Below are 21,263 nucleotides of genomic sequence, written 5' to 3'. Positions count from 1 at the left end.
TCGTAGTGACCACGGCAGGCAGTTAAACGCGTACATAAAAAGATCATCAATTAAATTCAATTTAATTTAATTTATCGCCCCTACCGATCATTTTCGCAAGACCCAACCGTATTGCAACAATAAAAATATAAATAATTTAAAACATTCGAAAGTGCATTTAAAATATGTGGTTTTAACACAACAAAAATAATATATACATTAAAATAACTGAAATAAATTTATATTTGAATCGAAATATAAACATAAACATAAACAACAACAATTAAGATCAAAGTGAATTTTTTAATCAATAAAAGAATTTAAATCAAATAACATGGCTGACGAAAGTTTACACACAATACCGTTGGATAACAACATTGACTTCCACATCGTAACACTTTTCGAAAGACTCGAAGCGATGCGTAAGGACTCCCATGGCAATGCCATTAATAATCGTCTTTCGAGCACACTCCAGCCAAAACGCAGTATGCATGCCGAATTAAGAACCTTGGAGTTTTGGAGGTAAGTTAGGAACGATGAGTTCCTTGAGTTGAGTGAGTCTTCTATTCAATCATAAGTTCTGATATGGAATCAAGAGTGAAAGTGTTTTTAAATCTTATTTCGAATCATAATAGAAAATTTTTTAGGTCGAAATAGATTTTAACTTATTGGGATTTTCGTGCTAACATAATTGTGAATTTCATGATAATATATAAAAATATTCTCTAATGCTTTCTTCAATCAAATATATATTTGTATTATATTATATAAATATTATTATATAAATAAATGAATATATTTATTTTATACATTATTCTACACTGAAGATGGTCTACGAATTATACCGAAATATTTGTCATATAAATAATTTTTTAATAAAATTAAAATACAATCAAATATTTAATATAAACTTATAAATGTAATTTTTTATTTAAAAAAAAACAACATTTTTTATTTTTATGTGTTAAATTGACTACCTAAGTCCAGTATTAACAAAAAAACTTATTGAGTATTGGTCGTAATAATAATTTATTATAATTATTTATTCAATTAATTAAAATAAAATTATATATATATTTTTTAATATTAATTCTTTTCTTGAGAACTATATCGCAGCACTCTATATATATTGCGTAGTAGCCAAACTAGCGATGAATATGTTTCTCTAACTTATTAGAATATGGGGTTTCTGCTTGACGGTTGTCCTACGGATTCTATTTGTGAAAAAACTGTTTGATTTAGTTATAGTATTTTTGATCCATCTTAATTTCTGTTACCTGACTTTGTATTCACCAATTTGTATATTTGCTGGAGTTTTACTTCTAGCCCATAAATATTAAAATTGTGCCTGACGGACTACACTTATTTATAAAAACTTTGATATGCCTCTGACTAATTTGCAAACATATCCACATACGATTTAATAAGGATATAGTTTGGAAAGGAAGTAGCTTGAAGTGAATAGGACTTGGAATTGGAGTATGTATAGCTATGACTCGCTTAAAAAGTGTTGCGAGTAGAGACTCTCTACTTGGAGAGGGTAAATATTAGGATTGGTATCGCCTGCAAATCCATTTAATTCCTATATATGATATATATATTTATTTTTCATTTATAAAATTACTGCGGCCAGAAGAGTCCTATTGTACCATTTTCATTATTGATTACACAAAGCCCTTTAAAGTTTTGTGAAATGGTATATATATTAGGCGCTTATTTTAATATATTTAGGTCCTTATATATGTATATATATACTTAGTTCCTATTTAATTTATAATATATTGAATGTTTTATGAATATAGTATATTAATATTTTGTTGACTTAAACCTATATAAATTTTTAAATATAAAATTGTTTTTTTTTAGTAAATAAAGTGGTTAATTTTTGTAAAAAGCAATTTATTTTTATTATTTATTTTATTGTTTTTTTTTAAAGGCTAATGTAACAACAAAATAAATAATAGAAATAAACGAATAGTACTTATTTAATAAAAAAAATGTTATTAGTTATTTTTTTATTAAAATAAATAAATAAATTTTTTTTTCCTAAAAATAAACTTATTTTTTATTGTAAAAATTAAGTTAATTTTAATTAAAATTAAAAAGGTTAGGTAAAAATTAACTTATTTTCTTTATTAAAATATCTTTTCTTTACCAAATTATATTTACCAATATTTTTTTAATTTTTGATAATGAAATTATTTTTCTTGTATTAAAATAAAATAATTTATTTTTTATAAAAATCAAGTAAAAATCAAATTATGGAATAAAATAATTTTTTTATATTTTATAAAAATAAAATTATTTTATTTCTAAAGAATAAAGTAATTTCATTTAAAAAGAATAAAGTTATTTTATTTAGAAAAAGTAAAAATATTTTTTTAAAAAAATGAAGTTACTTTTTGTAAGAATGAAATAACTTTTATAAAAATAAAGTTTTATTTATAAAAATAACTTTTTTTTATGAAAATAAAATCATTTTTTTTTATAAAAATAAATTTTTTTATAAAAATAACTTTTTTTTATAAAAGTAACTTTTTTGTAATATTTTTTTCGACTATTTTTACCAAACCAATATTTCGACTACATTCTATAGTCATCTATATATATCACCTATATAGCTAAACACCAATATACTTTAGCTATATAAAATATAAGTCAAAAGTAAGATTTTCATTTCCTAAATTTGGGTTTTTCTATGTTTATTGCAGTTTAATATTTTTGCATATTTTATATTCTGTACCAACTTTAAAATAATATGGAAAAGCTATAATCTGGAAAAGAATACAATTTTCTTAAGTAGGGCTAGACTCAAAGTATCTAAACTTGTGGCATCTTGGATAGATCAGTGGCAGATAAACGCTCTTTTCTAAATTGTCGTAGATTTCGTCTACAAATGCCTAGGTTTATCCAGATTAGGATATTTCACTCTGGAAGCCTACGTACCAATAAGCCTACTATATATATTCAATTTTAAAAAGGAAAAAAAAATGAAAAATTAATCTTAAAGCTTACTTCCTGGTACTTACACCTTTCCTGGACAAAAAATAATGATTTTTTTCCAATTAAAAAAAGTATCATTTATCAAATCAAAGTATACTTAAGAAACTGAGGATATACGAACTGAAGTATTTAAAATAATTGTTTATGAAGTATAAAGAATTTATTTGGTTACACCTTTTTTCGATACCATTTATCTCTGTTAATATTACAAATACACATTATAATATTATTATACGATATTGTTTATGTAGTCTCTTTAAATATGCAATAAATTAAATAACTAATGTCTAAACCATTCCAAAATTTTTTTGGCAAAAACTTTAAAGATTTTTGTTAATGTTTAGAGTTTCGGGAGAATTTGTAGTTTAAAGGTTTTTTAAATATGGGTGCTCTGTAATGTTTTTCCAGTATAGCAACGTTTTTTTTTGTTGTAACAATTAATAATAATTATTGGAATAGATTTATTTTTTCTTTGGATCAAAGGATCAAAGAAATTTATGGTCCAGTGCGTAGTTATAAAAATATTATGACAAAAATGAATAAGAAATAAATTTATAACTGGATATAACTTTCTTACAAATGTATCTGTTTGTCTTTATATCCTGTTGAAAGTAAAATCTGAAATTCTAAACATTTCTACCTGTTCAAAGTATTCCGATAAATCACCACATCTTTTTTTTGTGCATCAAAATGCAATTTTAGAAAAGTTGAGAAACTACAGGTAGCAAAACACTGAAAGAATTGTATATATTATGAAAATTTAAAATGTTAGCAGTTTTTAATTTAGCTATGCAAAGATTTTAAAAAAACATATAGTTATCTAAATGATTTTTTATTTAAACATTTGTAGCAATAAATAAATATATAAACTTTAAAATTTATTAAAATCCTATAAATCCTTAATAAGTATATAAGTAGCAATAATATTAGTTTCTTCACATGCAGAACGGTATCTTTCATATATATGAGATGCTTTAACAAATTGTATTATTTATTGATGTGACTGAAGCTTATACCAATATCTTTGGCTGTTGATAAATATTTATTATAAGTCAGTAGTTATCTGTTATGGGATATTCAAGATGAAAGCAGTGCTCTTCTATGAGTGCGAGATGTACAAAATTAAAATTAATCTAAGTAACAATATAATATTCATAAACAAGTGAATTTAATGTATTTTGAAAATAGTTTGCTCAGAACATATCTCAAATGATGAACTATCACCCTTCAAGCTCTCAAATTAACCTAAAAACCACAAACAACATCCAAAATCTGGAGAAGAACATTCGAAAGAGAACTTGCGGCTGTAACCTATATGGTACATGAAATGATATATATATATATACAACAGCACCGAACATGATAAGATTTTGAATAGTTGCGAAGGCCGTATGATTCAATGAGAGTTAATGGTAAAGTAGAAGTTATGTGAAGTCAAGTTGGTATTCTAAGATTAAAGTTTTAATTTACCCAATTACCTATACAAAATAAAATAACTGCTAAGCCGTTTTATTAATTAATGTGTATTTCATAAAGAGGTTTTTCGAAATGTAGCGAACTACAACAACAAAAATTCATTTTATTTTATTTTTCTTAATTAAAATTTTGGCTGACCATACAGCTGTTTCGAGTATTGCCAAATACCCATCATCAGTGGACTTGGAAATAATTTTTGTATTTAATTATTCGTAAAAAAATTTTTGAGACTGTAAGTACAAAGAATCCAGCCCAGCTAAATTTGAAGCTCAGAGTCAGCGTTCATTAGCTAACTGACGCAATTCATGTAATATATGCAATAGTTTTTCATAGTTTTAAAGTTATTATTATTTATAAATTAATATTTTAAAATTGAAGCTATAATTAAAGTTGCTTCTAGTTTCGAAGACACTATAATTATTACTTATGTTAAATACAAATTTTTAAATAAGTCTCTTAAATAATTTAAAATAAATAAATCACGAAGACGAAATAAAAAAACTTATCAAATATGAGTAAATGTAGATTTCATAAAATAAATATTTCATAAACTTTTATGTTGGATTTTTTTAATCTTATAAATATTTCAACTCAAAAATGAATAAATATTCCCTTGAGAAATTAATAATATTTTTCTGAAAGTGACTATTGAATTCAATGGATAGACAAGGTTTTTCTTAAAGAAATAAATAACTCCGTTGTTGTGTTTGACGCTGAAGTAATCATTCCTTAATGTTTGATGCTTTCTTTATCCTTAAAGAAAATTGGAATATACATATATATTTTTAAGATATATTAATTTGTATGTAAATATTATGAAATCAAATGCTATTTTTACTACCTAATTTTTTAAGGTGAATGAAATAGAGTTTCTCTTTCTTAACTGATTTTAATGAATTCTTTATTTATTTATTTATTAAAAAGGATTAAATCTATATTTTTGCAAAGACAAAAATAGATAGTTCTTTACAGAAACACAAACAGATATTATTATCTCTAGATGAAACGAAAATTCTGTTCAATGTTCGGATTATATGATTTCTTGATATTTGCATTCTATATAAGCCAACATACTTATGGCACACTTTTAGGGAGAGAAGCATGAGAATATATGTTCACCTTGCTTACGTCCACAAATACAAATAGATAAAACTCAAAAATTAAGAGCAGATCTCATAATCTGAGGGTTTAGGTTTACTTTAAGCTCTTGTGATATGAAAACCTTTTTGCATTGCTGCTATGATCCGATATCGTTTCAATAATAAGTCTTGACATTCGTATTCGATTATTTATATTCGGAGTTCAATAAAATCCAAAGAAAAAATGCTTCGAAAATCAGCGAAACATAAACAAATAAGGATATCTGAAACATTATAAAAATTCAATTAATGACAAAAAACGTATGTTACATCATCCCAAACACTTTATGAGCAGAATTATAGCAGAAGGAAGAACGTTCACACGCCTCCGCAAACAAACGCCATTGGAACTTTAATGTGTCCGACTTCAACAGACGGATGTACTACTGAGATCAGTCCATTCAAGCTCAAAATGGACTTTTAAGTATTTAGTCACTTTTAAATATTGTTTATTGTCTACTCTGAATTGACAGATCGCAATATAAGAAAATAAAATTAAGAAAAAAAAAAAATTTATAGAATTTAAAAATATTAATAAGAATTAAAAATATATTTTTATAGCATGTTTGGCGTATTTAATTATTTCTTTTACTCCCTGACTTTATGGATAGTGGCAGAGTACCTGTATTTATTTAAATTTACTCAATGTCCACCTTGTGATATTGTGGTGTTAGATTTTCATTTCATTTCTAATTATTTCTTTTACTCCCTGACTTTATGAATACTGGCAGAGTACCTGTATTTATTCAAACTTTTTTAATGTCCACCTTGTAGTCTTGTGGTGTCAGATCTTTCTTTTATTACTAATTATTTCTTTTACTTCCAAAGTTTTTGAATAGTGGCAGAGTACCAGTATTTACTCAAACTTTTTCAATATCCACCTTGTGGTGTTATGGTATCAGATCTTTCTTTTATTACTAATTATTTCTTTTACTCCCTGACTTTATGAATACTGGCAGAGTACCTGTATTTATTCAAACTTTTTTAATGTCCACCTTGTAGTCTTGTGGTGTCAGATCTTTCTTTTATTACTAATTATTTCTTTTACTTCCAAAGTTTTTGAATAGTGGCAGAGTACCAGTATTTACTCAAACTTTTTCAATATCCACCTTGTGGTGTTATGGTATCAGATCTTTCTTTTATTACTAATTACTAATTTATTAGTAATTTTATCACTAAAATTACTAATTTTACTTTCCGACTTTATGCACTTAGGTTTAAGGTACCAATATTTTTGGTACCAGTATTTATTCAAACTTACTCAATGTGCACCTTGTGGTCTTTTGGTGTAATATCCTTCTCTTATTACTAATTATATCTTTTACTCCCTGACTTTATGAATAGTGGCAGAGTATTAGTATTTATTCAAACTTTTTAATATTCACCTTGTGGTTTTATGGTATCAGATCTTTCTTTTATTACTAATTATTTCTTTTACTTTCCGACTTTATGCACTTAGGTTTAAGGCACCAATATTTTTGGTACCAGTATTTATTCAAACTTACTCAATGTGCACCTTGTGGTCTTTTGGTGTAAGATCCTTCTTTTATTACTAATTATTTCTTTTACTCCCTGACTTTATGAATAGTGGCAGAGTATTAGTATTTATTCAAACTTTTTAATATTCACCTTGTGGTTTTATGGTATCAGATCTTACTTTTATTACTAATTATTTCTTTTACTTTCCGACTTTATGCACTTAGATTTAAGGTACCAATATTTTTGGTACCAGTATTTATTCAAACTTACTCAATGTCCACCTTGTGGTCTTTTGGTGTAAGATCCTTCTTTTATTACTAATTATTTCATTTACTCCCTGACTTTATGAATAGTGGCAGAGTACCAGTAACAGTAATTCTGTGTTATTATTTAAACATGATTTTTTCGAAATTTTTATAATCATTTCTAATTAAATTAGGAATTTTATAATTATGCTCATATTTCATAGTTTATTTAATTATCTGACCTAGTACAGTTTGATAAATACTATTGAAATATTATCCTTACTTATACTAAGATGCATTTATTTAATTAAATTTGACTTCTGAGATATTATAAATGTGTATTTTAATAACACGTAACTCGTATTTCAATTAATTTTCAATAAAATGAATTTAAGTTTAAAATTTTAATTCCATCTAATCCTGTTGTCGATGCGATACCTCATCATTTGCAGTAGAAGCTCAGCATATCGAAGTTTCTTCACTCTAAGTGGAATAAAGCAAAATATTCACGTATCTGTAAATATATCTGATATGTTTTGATTTTTTTGACATTTCGCTTTGCTAAACTTTACTTGATTATAATTAAAAGTTTGCCTTTCACAGATACTTCATACACCCACGCAAACAATTCGAATGCTAACGATTTTATTTCAGTATTAAAAGAGGGAATGAATTTCTTATAAAAATATTTGCTAGTTTCTAAGAAAAATAGTTTAAGTAATAACTGACGAAGTGAAATTTAATACTAACTTGAATTAAACAGAATTGCAATTGCTCTTATTAATTTTCTTATTTTTCCGAGTATATTATTTTAAATTAAGAAGTTCTAACCTTGTGGTTTAACAAGGGGAGAACTGTTATTTTTTCACAAAATGGTTAAATAAATGGCAATAAAATTTTAAATTCATCAAATTTCAAATTTATGAAAATATTTCTGTTTTCGTCCTTTGCAAAGGTTAATTGTGGTGTCCTGTTTTTATTGTCATTTTGCTTTGGGTATAATAAAATTACTTAATTACTTTATATTGAAACGAAATCAAAGTTACAATTTGCCTTTATTAACAGCCTAATTACATTGTATCTCCTATCTGTATCTGCAGTAGGACCGTAGGACCTTGCTTCAGTTGCATTAATCACAATTAGAATTTCGATTGAAAGCTTTCAATCATTTCAATCTCAGCATTTTAGCATTTTAGCAACTGTTTTGTGTAAAAAAAAAATATATATATATTTTTGCAAGTGTTTCTTAGAAATATTTGAAGTTGATATTTGAAGCACATCTTTAAAAATAGATTTCAATTAAAACGGTGTTTATACTTTTGTTTCTGTTTATTTTTTCGCTCTCAGTGTGGTCTGAGATACGCTGACGTGCTTTTTACTTATGCTCGTAAATACTATGCCAATATTTACTCACATATTATATAGGTATACCGACATACATACATACAGTTCTGTTGTTTTGTGCTATATGTACATTTGTCACGCCGCAAAAGCATTCCCAGCTAAAGTGAGTTCATTTCATAAATTTTTTTTTCAAGAACCGGAGTAAATATTGTATTAAATAAAAACATAATTAACATGAATTCGATTGTTTACTTTAAATTTGAAAAATATTTAAGGCAAAAGGTTCCATTTCCATCCATAGAGTACAGCGCTTATGCGTATAGTAAAGGCACAGATACATCACATCGTCGTCCCATTGTCCCATCGTCCCATCTTTTGTGCCCGCTCGTATTCTGTCGAGATTTGTTTATCAATGGAAAACGCTGATTAAAGCTTTATTTTTGGTTATTCTCGTAAGCAAAAAATGTAATTGTTGTGAACAGACGAACGTCCATTAATGACATTAATAGTTTTTTGATCTGTGATTTATTTCCATAGCACAACTCAATTAATTTTAATTTATTTGATACCACCAGTGAAGAAAAAATTAGCAATTTAAAAACTGAATTAATTACGGAAAATAAAGTGCTTAAATCACTGCTTGAATTCGACTCAGTAAGGTCGGACAGAGTCTAGACATTTAGCAAAAATGGTGGCCTTTAATTACTTCTAAACAACATTATTTATTTACACCATAACTATAACTTTACTATAATTTGTTTAGTGTTATCTATCTATCGAAACACAGGCATTAGCTCTTTAATCCTATTGATTTGTTTAATAAATTCGCAAAATTCCATTTTTCACTCCAGTATGAACTGAAACATGGTAATGCACTTTTTCTTGAGTTCGGAAAACTCACTTCTGTACATCTTTCATTACAACCAAAACTTCGAATTATATTTTCTTTATTACGGTTCAATTGTTGATTAAAAACAAGGGGTTTACATTCATGAACTCTACTTCAAATAATCTCTTAAGTTCGCAAAACAAAATTTTTCCCAAGATATCAGTGTGGTGTCAGATATGCTGAGGTCCTTTTATATAAGTTTCTAAATACTATGCCAATATTTACTTCATTTATGTTTCATTAAAACACAAACTTCGAATCAGTTTTTTTTTTTCATTTCGACGCAATTTATTCAAAATAGACAACTTTAGGTTCATAAACTCGACTCCAAATAATTTTCCTAAAGGTTTGCTTAAAAGGCACATGAAAAAATATTTTCCCACTACTTCCGTAAATTGCAATCATTATAAGTTAGGCTCGGTTATACCGAAGATCTTATAGATCTATTTAGGCGTATTGGCCCATTATGTTACCGTAAAAAAACTTAGAGACTTAAAAACCACCTTGAATCATTGGCAAAGTTAAAAGCTTTTTATAAAGAAAGTTGACCAAGATCATCAAAATAGAAAATCCTTAAAATAATACATCGACGCTACGTACGCACTGAGCATTAACAAAGCAAATATGAGACACTTTCATCGTTGTCTCTACAACTGCAGCAGGAATTATTAAACGGGAGATTGAATGTAGCATGGCTCCTTAACTGGCTATGACCTGTCAACAAAACGACAATAAGGCTAATATCTTTACGTCAATGAGGGCAGTGGTTGTTTTCTTAAAAGAGTGTAGCATACAAATTTTTTAGTCCAGTTTAGTTTAGGTACCCTAAACGTTTTTCATTGAACTACACAATCTCTAGACTCTTTAATTAGTAGATACTATTAGGTATATAAATTCATTTCGGTTTAATAAAAAAAAATATAACAATTTGGGTTTAGTTTTCGCTGCGACAAAACTGGTCACAGTTTAGTTTTGGAACCTTTTGGTTTTGGAACTGAACGAGGTCTGTGGTTTTGAATCAGCCAAATTTTGTTACGGTACCTTTTACAGTTTTCGTATAAATAAACGATGTATGTGGGCTCTTGATTCAGTGGATATTGTTAGTTATTATTAATATTTTTAATTCAATTATTAAAAAATAGAGCACTATGTTAGATTTACTATATCACGATTGTGATATTGTCCATTCTTAGAACGTTAGTAATACATAAGTAGAAACTTTTTTAGTTAGAAAAAATATGGTATCTCCCTCTCTTAGATTAGAGATAGTCTTGGTGCACTTATCAATATAGAGACCAAGTTATTTTTCCATTTTGTATAGAATGAAATTTTTTTTATAAAGGTCTTGCTCCACCTGGTATCAGAAGAGAGCACTAGACCAGCCATATTAACCAAATATACCCTGAGATACATACATATAGTCTAATTTCTATAATTCTTGATACTTATCATCAATACTCTCATCGATATAAGAATAAAAAAAAATTCTCTTCCCATTTTTTCATTTATTATATTTTAGCCCACACATTTTAATGAGCACTTAATTCTTATTTTCTTTGACAAACAGACGACAGTAATGAGACATTAATATATTGACTTTTAGCTCAACGTCTCCTTAACATTCCTGCGGAGAGAGAGAGAGATAGAGGTGGGAGGTATGTACGCCATGGTGTTTTGATAGCAAAAACTCTTTAAAATCAAATTTGTGATCCATCAACTTATTTTTTGTTAACTGCCAAATTAAATATTCACACAACTGTTGGCATACATTATATGCATCAACGCACACATACATACACACACGCGCGTTTTGACAAATTTACATACATATTTAACATTATTATTCATAGTTTTGGTTTTTGTTGTTTGTGAGTAGTTCGTCTTCAAAAGCACATTTGCAATTATTCTGAAATGTTGATAAATGACCAATCAGAGATTGCATTTTGCATGTGTTGAGCAAGTGTAGTATTCTTGAGTGGGGTGTGAAGTAGCACGTTCTGACAGTGTTAAATGCTCTTCCCAAAACTGTACAAAAGCAAAAAACAAAATAAAATGAAGAAAAAAATCAGTAAAACAAAACAGTCCAAAAATAAAGAAAAACCAAAAAAAAAAACAACATTTGTCCAGAGGTCAGTTTCGGTTGGTCACATTCAGTTGCAGCTGCTACTAATTTTTCAATTCTTTTTTATTTTCCTTTTATTTTTTTACTGTTTTTTATCATTCAAAAGAAAGATAAGAAGAAAGAAATAATTTGTTTTTTTCCCTTAGTCACTATTCTTATTTACATTTCTTGTCTTGAGTGTGTAACAATTGTTGCTGTTTGAATTGTTGTTGGTGCCTTACAGTTTTTAAGAAGGCCCTTCTACTACTACTACCTTACACATTAAATCAAACACATGCACTTATTGTTTATGTTTGCATTGGGTAATGTGTATGTGTGATTATGCCAATTATATTCATACATACATACATACACATATAAGATCCTACATACTTACCAATATTGTCGCCACGCAGCTGCGTTTTTTATGCTTAACAACAACAAAAAAAATAATAATAATCCTTATTGCTCATTGTTGTTGTTATTATTATTGTTTTTGATTTGCATTTGATTATATTAAGTGTATACAATTAGCGTTTACATAGATATGTACATACATACGTGCAAGTAGAATTATGCAAATATGTTAATAAAAATAAATATTGCAAATTTTTGCACAAAATTGCAGAAAGAAAAAAACTTGTAATTTAATTTGTTTATTTGAAATAAACCAAAAAATATCTAAAAAATTTTTAACATATTTTTATAAATATTTTATAAACATATTTTAATGCACGTATGTATATACATACATAACATACATGTATGTACATTCATTTATAAATCAAAAATTAAACTGTTATATTTTGCAAAGTACTTCAAAAGGAGCCAAAGAAATTTTTCAACTGTTCATAAATCATTATTAAAATCCAATGAGTATCCAAAATATTTGCATCATCCAATAAATGCCTTCAACTTACCCATTTCGCGCCAAAACTCAAAATCCTCTTTGTTTTTCGAATTATGTTTGTTACAAAACAAAAAAAAAAATAACATAAAAAATAAATAAATATTTTTATTTTTATTTTTAACACATACATATTTACTTATGCATATTTTCATCATTTCTTTTTGCAGATCCATCATAAGTGAATGCTTGGCTTCATTTTTTTACGTCTTCATCGTTTGCGGAGCGGCTGCTGGCGCCGGAGTGGGTGCCAGTGTTTCTTCAGTGCTATTAGCAACGGCATTGGCATCTGGCTTGGCAATGGCTACACTAACCCAATGCTTCCTATACATATCTGGTATGTGCATAAGTTCTTAGACAAATAAAATAATAGATTTATACAAATAATACAGATTATTCTAAGTGTATGAAAAATTAATGGTGGGGTGGTGTAATTCGGTATTATGATAATAAAGTTTGAAATAGGGACTAAAGATATCCTTGAATTCATTTTATTTATGTATGTAACTAATTTAGGCAATATTTTTAACAATTTCAAACTATAGTTAGTTGTTTTAATATATTTTAGGGGGTCGTGGTAACTATAAGTAACGCTAATGTAATTGACATTAACACTATATTTGGAAATTTTGGACCTTTTTTTACAGAAATGGTACCTTTTTAAATCAATTTATCAAGAAATCAATTTACAGAAATAAATTTTCAAGTGGCAACCGTGCTTATGAGTACTGCACTATCTTAATTTAATGTGAACGTAGAGAGAGAGAGAGATTGAGAGACAATGTTACTATGTTGGTACATTTTTTCGAGAAGTACATTTAACCAACAAGTTTTAGATTGCTTTGTTTGTTTATGACTATACATATATTATATGTCTTATATCCTATATGTAACATGTAACCGTAGTTAAGAATTTTTGTTGAACTCTATGAACTGCCAAACGCTTAACTTTTTTTCTGTTCTTCACATAAAGTTGTAACGCTGTTTCAATTTGCCTCTTTCATGTATTGTCTGGGTCTTCTGTAATCATGGACAAGAAAAAATACATGGATACAACAACATACTAACGATTATAAAAATAAAACAAAATAGCAATAAATGTAATTAGACCCGTTGAAAAGTACTTCTCTATACCTAGCATAATAGGACAATGTATAGGAATTTGAATTTATGCTCTGTTATAGTGAAGTCCAGTAAAGTTGGCGAGTGACGCAACAATGAAATACATTGTGAAATCGGATTTAACTATTTTGCTGTTGGATCGATTATACTTTTGTACTGAATAGACATATACATACATATGTATATAATTATTGTCCTTTAATTTAGTTTAGGAAATGTCATTTCCTCAAGTTACCCCGTTGGCCATGCGCCTCAAGAGAAATTTTCAAAACATTATACATATATAAAAAAATAGTAAAATAATTCTCTATTAAACTCTATCACATAATTCAAGTGGATGTTGTGTAGGCTGCGTTAAGAATTATGAAAACAATTATGTTTTGTATTCTATGGCTCCGTTGTATTGAAGTTTTTCAAACTAATTATGAGAAACTTAAGAGTTGTTTAAAGTTTTATCTAGAAAAATATTTATTGTTTATCAAAGCATAAAGAACGCATTAGTGCATTGTATTTGACAAATTTGTATCTTAACAATATAAACGAATCCAATTACTATGTCTTTTCACTAATTGTAAATCAAGCGTGGGCTTAAGAAGATTGCAGTAAAAGACATCAGCAAATTAAATGCTGAAGTTCATTTGTTTGTCGAATGCATGGTACTTGGGCCTAGGGTGTAAGTGTGATGTCTCGCACAAGTACGACTAAAACCAGCAGCAAAAGAAGTATGGGAGTATTTTTCCAATTCGATTGTGCGCCCCCTCTCTATTTTGGAGTTCGATTTGTATGCAGATGTAAATTTAAAAATATGTGCGTGGGAACTAAGGGGAACTCTTACAGTGTGGATTTTCTTATTTTTCAGTAGTGATGAATATTGGTTTGTTTGGGGATTCTTTTAATTTTTCAGTCTTTTTTTTGTCTCAGTGTTTTGGTATACATTAATTGGTGGGGGGACATGATGTATATTATATATACCGATTTGTTGACATTTATGTCAATTAAATTTGCTTGTTTTGTTTGAAACATGTGTTTTGGATTTAATGAAAAATATATACATTTATAAAATTGTTTTAATTTTCTTTTTATATTTCTCTGTAATCTTAAAAATATTTATAATAATTTGAATATGTGTTGTTTGTATGTATCTGTAATTGAAAGCTAAAGATGAAAAGATACAAAACAATGTCTGCAATTTCACATTTTTATTTTAATTGAATTTTTTACTTTAACATACATACATAGGATTTATTTTTTTTGTATTTATACACATTTTATTAATTGTTGTTGGAATGTTTGGCTTCTAGTGTTCCAGCAAATTTTAATTGGAATTTATAAAACTATTTTTGCAAGTTTATTAAATGCATATTTTGTGTTAGCTAGAAATAAATTCTAACTCTAAATATTCTAATAAACACATACGCAAAACCCCCAACGTGCGCTGTGGGATAGTAGCAACAACAATAAAATAGGTAAATACCTATTCCTATATATTCTGTATCTGTATACAAAACTACTTTCATCAGTGCAATAAGAGAATAGATACTACATCCTTTTAGGCAGCATAGGATATACTGGCATCATAAGAGAGTGACGTGTATTACGCAATGTATTCGTTTCATACAACAAGCATATTGGATTTAATATGAGCGGTAAATTTTATCAGCAAAAAATTCGTATTGATTTAAAAACTTAGTGCATAATTCAGATTTTTCCCGTAAGGCCACCATAACTGAATCTGGGTTCCTTTTTAAATAGTAGTTGAATCCACCAAAGTGAAGAGGAAATCTTCATTGTGGAATAAAGCATAAATAGAATAAAACGCAAGGTTACTAGAACTTAATATATGCATTTCTTTTTAAAATAGAACAGTAGTTAAATCCACTATAGTGAATGTGAAGGTAAAATAGCTAGGCTTCTTAAAATTTATTACAACTTATCGTAAGTGTGTGTTTTTTCTTTAGACATATTTCCTGTGCTAAAGCCGTATTGTATATTTCTTATTAAATTGTACTTTTTAACTAAATACATATACAGATATCATTGTGTGTAATTTGTGTTTATAATAATTAATAAATATCTGGTAAATGTCTCTCTCACTCTCGTAGTAAATATTTCTGTTGCTGCATAATTGAAATAGTGGTTACAGCACTAACTTGGAAATCATTTATTCCAAGCGTTTAGAATATACATCAACTGCCTATATTTTTGGCAGGTACAATGTGAAATATGCCACGCTGACAATTTATCGGATCTGATTCCTCAAGATCTGTGATGGGATTTATGGTATTAAAAAGAAATATAGCTTCGGTAGTAAGATTAAGTCCCTAATCATTTATTTTGTGGGAGGAGTTGCGAGAAATTATGGAGATATATTTTTAATTGTATTTTTCATACAAAATGACTTCGATTAGATATAAGGTATAATTGTCGTAAAAAAAATCTGATGGTTCTAGTGTCTATAAGTGGCAATCTAAATCTTTTAAGTTTATCTGTTTCATCTGTTAAAGTTTTAAAATAAACATATTTCTTATAATATAAATTTTTGTAAAATAAATATTTTGTTATTTTGCTGTTTTTATTTTTCATATTTTTTTGTCTCTAACAGGTGCTCATATCAATCCTGCAGTAACATTAGCATCTTGTGTTATACGCGCTATATCTCCTATACGAGCTGCAATGTACATCACCGCTCAGTGTGGTGGGGGTATTGCAGGTGCAGCATTTTTGTATGGGTAAGTTAAGAACAAAATTAATTTTCTTTTGTGATTATTTAAGTCGTTAAAAATTAAGAAGAAAGAACGATTAAGAAAGTCGTTGATATTACCTATCTTTACATGCTTAAGTGATACTGAATACGAGTATATATATAACATATATTAGTATTTATTGCCATATTGGACCACTTATCGGGTCCACACATAGTTTCTCGAAAACTAAACAGTAAACAAATACGAAATTTGATTTTTATATGAGTGTGTATATTCGTACATTTGTACATACATAGACAGATATTTTGCATCTTAATTATTATTATTTATTTATTTAATAAAATATTATTTAATTATTATTTGAGTAAGTTCCCAAAATTCTACTTACAGACCCACTTAAATATTTTAATAAAATCAAAAGACCTAATATGACAATCCTTTAATACGATTGTCTTTTCCAACTGCATTTTGCTTTACATGACATATTTTTTTTTAGGTAAACGTCTAAGTGCTGCTCTCAAGTGCAACTTGTATGCTTTGGTGTTAAAAACATTGCAAGTATCAAAAGTAAATCATTTAAAGAAACTTTCATCAACGGAATTAAAAAACTTAAAATGAAAAGATAAAAGAAATGAAATGTCAAAAATAAAAAAAAAATTAAAGTCAACTATTTGGCACGCCACATGTGCCAAACATCTTCTGCACTTCCAAAATTTCACATAAACAATTTGCAGACACTTCTTTCGCTCTCCTTTATACTTGCATTTATGCATTACTCCTTTTTTATTTCGTCACTACACTTGCTCCATTTTCGTGGTTCCAAAATATTTAAAAAAAAAAAATACAAATAAAACTGAATTGTGCCACTTTATGCTCAGCAAGTGATGAAGAGCGAGCGTATCAGATCGCATATTAAATTGGGGCGTCCTTCCAAACCATTCGGTTATGACTAGCAAGGTTTCCAGTGGACTTTGAAGAAATGTACAAATTTATAAATAATAATATGAGCCGTATTCCATCAGGAACATAGACTATGTCTCAATTCGTTGAATGATTTATTAGTTTCCTGGCGGATTGTTGTTCTCCATGTGGTGCGAGACCTGCCGGGTCTGTTATTGCTTTGTGGATTCCATTGCAGGGCAGCATGGCAGACCTCTTCATAGGGTTTCCTTAATGTGTGCCCGACCCAGTTGTATTTCCGTCGTTTTATTTGTATATTTATGTTTTCTTGGTTTGTGAGTTGCAACAGGGTTTCATTGTCCACCACCACATTGTCCACAAATTTATCAGCAGAGGTATAAATTTGAAATTTCTAATACTTTAAATATAATATGTTATAGTACTAAATTTTAAAATACAGTTAAACATCCATAACTGAAACTTCTATAACTCAAATTGTCTATAACTCGTAGTAAATAGAGTGTAGCAGGGTTTAGAGAGCAAATTACATATGGACAATTACAAAAAAAAAATCTTTAACTCCAAGTCTCCATAAATCGAAACTTTTCTTTGCAAAATGGTACTTCGATTTATGGCAGTTTGACTGTATATATAAAATATAAGTATAGGAATAAAGCAAAAAAAAAATGATATAATAGAAAATAAAAAAAGATAAGAAAAAAACAAACTTTAACTTTAACTTTTATTTATTTTAACTTTGATTATTTTAACTTTTATTTTTTTTAATTTCTATTTATTTTAATTTTTATTTGTTTCAATTTTTATTTATTTTAACTTTTATTTATTTTAACTTTTAATTATTTTAACTTTTATTTACTTTTTAATTTTTATTTACTTTAACTTTTATTTATTTTAATTTTATTTTTTTTAACTTTTATTTATTTTATTTATTTATGTAAGCTTTTAATTACTTCAACTTTTATTTATTTTATCTTTTATTTACTTTAACTTTTATTTATTTTAATTTTATTTTTTAACTTTTATTTATTTTGACTTTTATTTTTTTAATTTCTATTTATTTTTAATTTTTTTCAATTTTTTTGTTTTAACTTTTATTATTTTAACTTTAATTATTTAACTTTTATTTACTTTAACTTTAACTTATTATTTTAATTTATTTTTTAACTTTTATTTAATTTTAACTTTTTTTTTTTTTTTTCTATTTATTTAATTTTTATTTGTTTAATTTTATTTATTTTAACTTTTATTATTAACTTTAATTTTTTAACTTTTATATATTTTAACTTTTATTTATTTTAACGTTTATTATTTCAACATTTATTTATTTTAGTTGTATTTATTTAACTTTTATTTTTTTTTAATTCTATTTAATTTAATTTTATTTACTTTAACTTTTATTTATTTAATTTTATTTTTTAACTTTTATTTATTTTAACTTTTATTTATTTAAGCTTTTAATTACTTCAACTTTTATTTATTTTATCTTTTATTTACTTTAACTTTTATTTATTTTAACTTTTATTTATTTAAGCTTTTAATTACTTCAACTTTTATTTATTTTATCTTTTATTTACTTTTACTTTTATTTATTTTAATTTTATTTATTTTAACTTTTATTTATTTTGACTTTTATTTTTTTTTAATTTTTATTTATTTTAATTTTTATTTGTTTTAATTTTTATTTATTTTAACTTTTATTTATTTTAACTTTTACTTATTTTGCCTTACGGAATCGTAAACCTGGGCTGCTAAACGCTACGATCCACTAAGATAAAATAATTTGTTCCAGAAAAATACTTAACTTTAAAGCACATATCTTCCAAAAAACTGCATGAAAACCGTTATTTTGTATAACTTAAATGTGAAGACTAAAATAAAAATAAAAAAAAAAATCAAATGGAATGGCATTAAGAGATGTGCTTGTTTCGTCATTTGTACGCTATTATTTCATTTTGAAAAATGCGTTTTATCCATGCGGCTTTAACCGAATGAAGGAAGCTACATTAGTCAACGAAGCATGGTGCAGCCAGGAGATTTAAAAGGAAGTCGGTATTTATGGCATAAATATTTGCGTGCTTGGCATGTACTTGCTTCACTGTGAGTCTGATGTGCTTTCTCCAAATAAAGTTAATAATTTTTAATAATCGCTACAGATACATTTAGCAAACGAAACCACAAACACGTAACCACTTAAAAATTATTTCATACTCAATTTAAAAAGTACATACTTATCCTTAACACAAGCCCAAGGAATTTATTTGCCACCTATAGATAGATTTATCTGTTTAATTTTTTTTTCTTTCGATAGGTTAATTTTTGCATACGATAATAAGATACAAGCTAACACATTTGATTTTAACATATTCAATGATTTTTATTTATACAGTTTTCTTAATAATATTATAAATACATTCATTCATCATTTGTCATTCATACAGTCAGTCAGATATAAATGTATCTGTGTACGTAGTGCTCACAAACCCCTAAACAGTAGGATTATAGGCAGTACAGTTGATTTGAAAAATTTTCCGACCAAGGTTAGGAGTTTTGCTAGCACGTGCAACAGGTAGGAAAAATGCGTTGTTCGTGTTCAGATTTGCCATTAAAATGTATGAGGATTTCCAGGAAACCACCAGTTAAGCAAAATTGTGGATTGTGTTAATAATTTGATATCTGTACATTGGAAAGCAATAAAGAATATATGTATGTGTGTATATATTTTCTTTTAATGTTGAAGTAGGCAGTGTATGGATCTGTGTTGCCTGAAACAAATAATTTTTTGTTTAGTTTTTCAATTTTGCTAAATTTGACTTTTTCTACTTTTCACTTATTAAACTTGGACGGATACTTTTCGTTATGCGAGAATGTGTTAGGTTAGATATTCATGAATTTATATCATAATATAGAATAATAATTCAATATTTTCTTGCTAGTTATTCTTTACGACTAGGTCACTAGTTAATTTTCTTTGTGTTATGTTTTATTACCGATATTAATGAATAGTCATATATACAAATGACCAGTCTGATAGTATGATGTTTATGTTCTAGAACTATGTTACATAGGATATGTGTTCAGATTTCACTAAAACCTAGTCTAAAAACATGCCTTACAAAAAACTTGATGGCTATATCTCAGGAATATAATTGCAAACACTTCTCTTAAATTCTCAAAAATGTTTATAACAAAATTTACATAATTTTCGATGTAGATAAAATCTACCATGTTTTGAATACTTTCCAATTATAAACATTTACTTATTTTTTTTTATTTATTTAAAATAACTAGTTACAATATTTATTACCATATCCTAGAGAAAACATATAAGAGATAGATACATGGTAATCGGTCTTTTCGTCATTCATTTGGCACTTCTCGTTAGTTTATTCTTTCATCTAACAAACTAATATTAGCTAATAATACTAGTTATTTTTTTATTTATTTAAAATAACTAGTTACAATATTTATTACTATATCATAGAGAAAACATATAAGAGATAGATACATGGTAATCGGTCTTTTCGTCATTCATTTGTCACTTCTCGTTAGTTTATTCTTTCACCTAACAAACTAATTTTAGCTAATAATACTAGTTATTTTTTTATTTATTTAAAATAACTAGTTACAATATTAATTACTATATCATAGAGAAAACATATAAGAGATAGATACATGGTAATCGGTCTTTTAATCATTCATTTGGTACTTCACGTTAATTTATTATTCTTTCATTTAACAAACTAATACTAGTTAATAATACTAGTTACATTTCTGTGTGCAATGTTTTGTTTCCGATTTTAGCAAATAATTTTACATACAAGCATTGCTAATTCAATTACATTTGCTAACGTGCCGTTAATTTTTTTTTTTAGTATTCACTTTATGCTTCTAAATGCTATAATCGGAAAGATTATTTCAGTAATTTTATATACATATATCAACATATTAACATA

At 26.8% G+C, this 21,263-nt stretch overlaps 1 protein-coding gene across 1 annotated transcript in view; it reads left to right on the top strand.

Moving 5' to 3' along the window:
• Positions 1-275: 275 nt before the first annotated feature.
• Positions 276-21,263, top strand: part of LOC119662265 (neurogenic protein big brain) — an 81,697-nt gene continuing 60,709 nt past the window's right edge. The window contains exons 1-3 of the mRNA XM_038071857.1: positions 276-501; positions 12,733-12,899; positions 16,287-16,413. Of these exons, the coding sequence (XP_037927785.1) occupies positions 314-501; positions 12,733-12,899; positions 16,287-16,413 (482 nt within the window). The 5' untranslated portion in view covers positions 276-313. The remainder of the gene's footprint in view (positions 502-12,732; positions 12,900-16,286; positions 16,414-21,263) is intronic.

Source organism: Teleopsis dalmanni, chromosome X (genome assembly GCF_002237135.1).
Source record: "Teleopsis dalmanni isolate 2A chromosome X, ASM223713v2, whole genome shotgun sequence".
Taxonomy (NCBI): Eukaryota; Metazoa; Arthropoda; class Insecta; order Diptera; family Diopsidae; genus Teleopsis; species Teleopsis dalmanni.
This window is presented reverse-complemented; position numbering and strand designations above follow the sequence as displayed.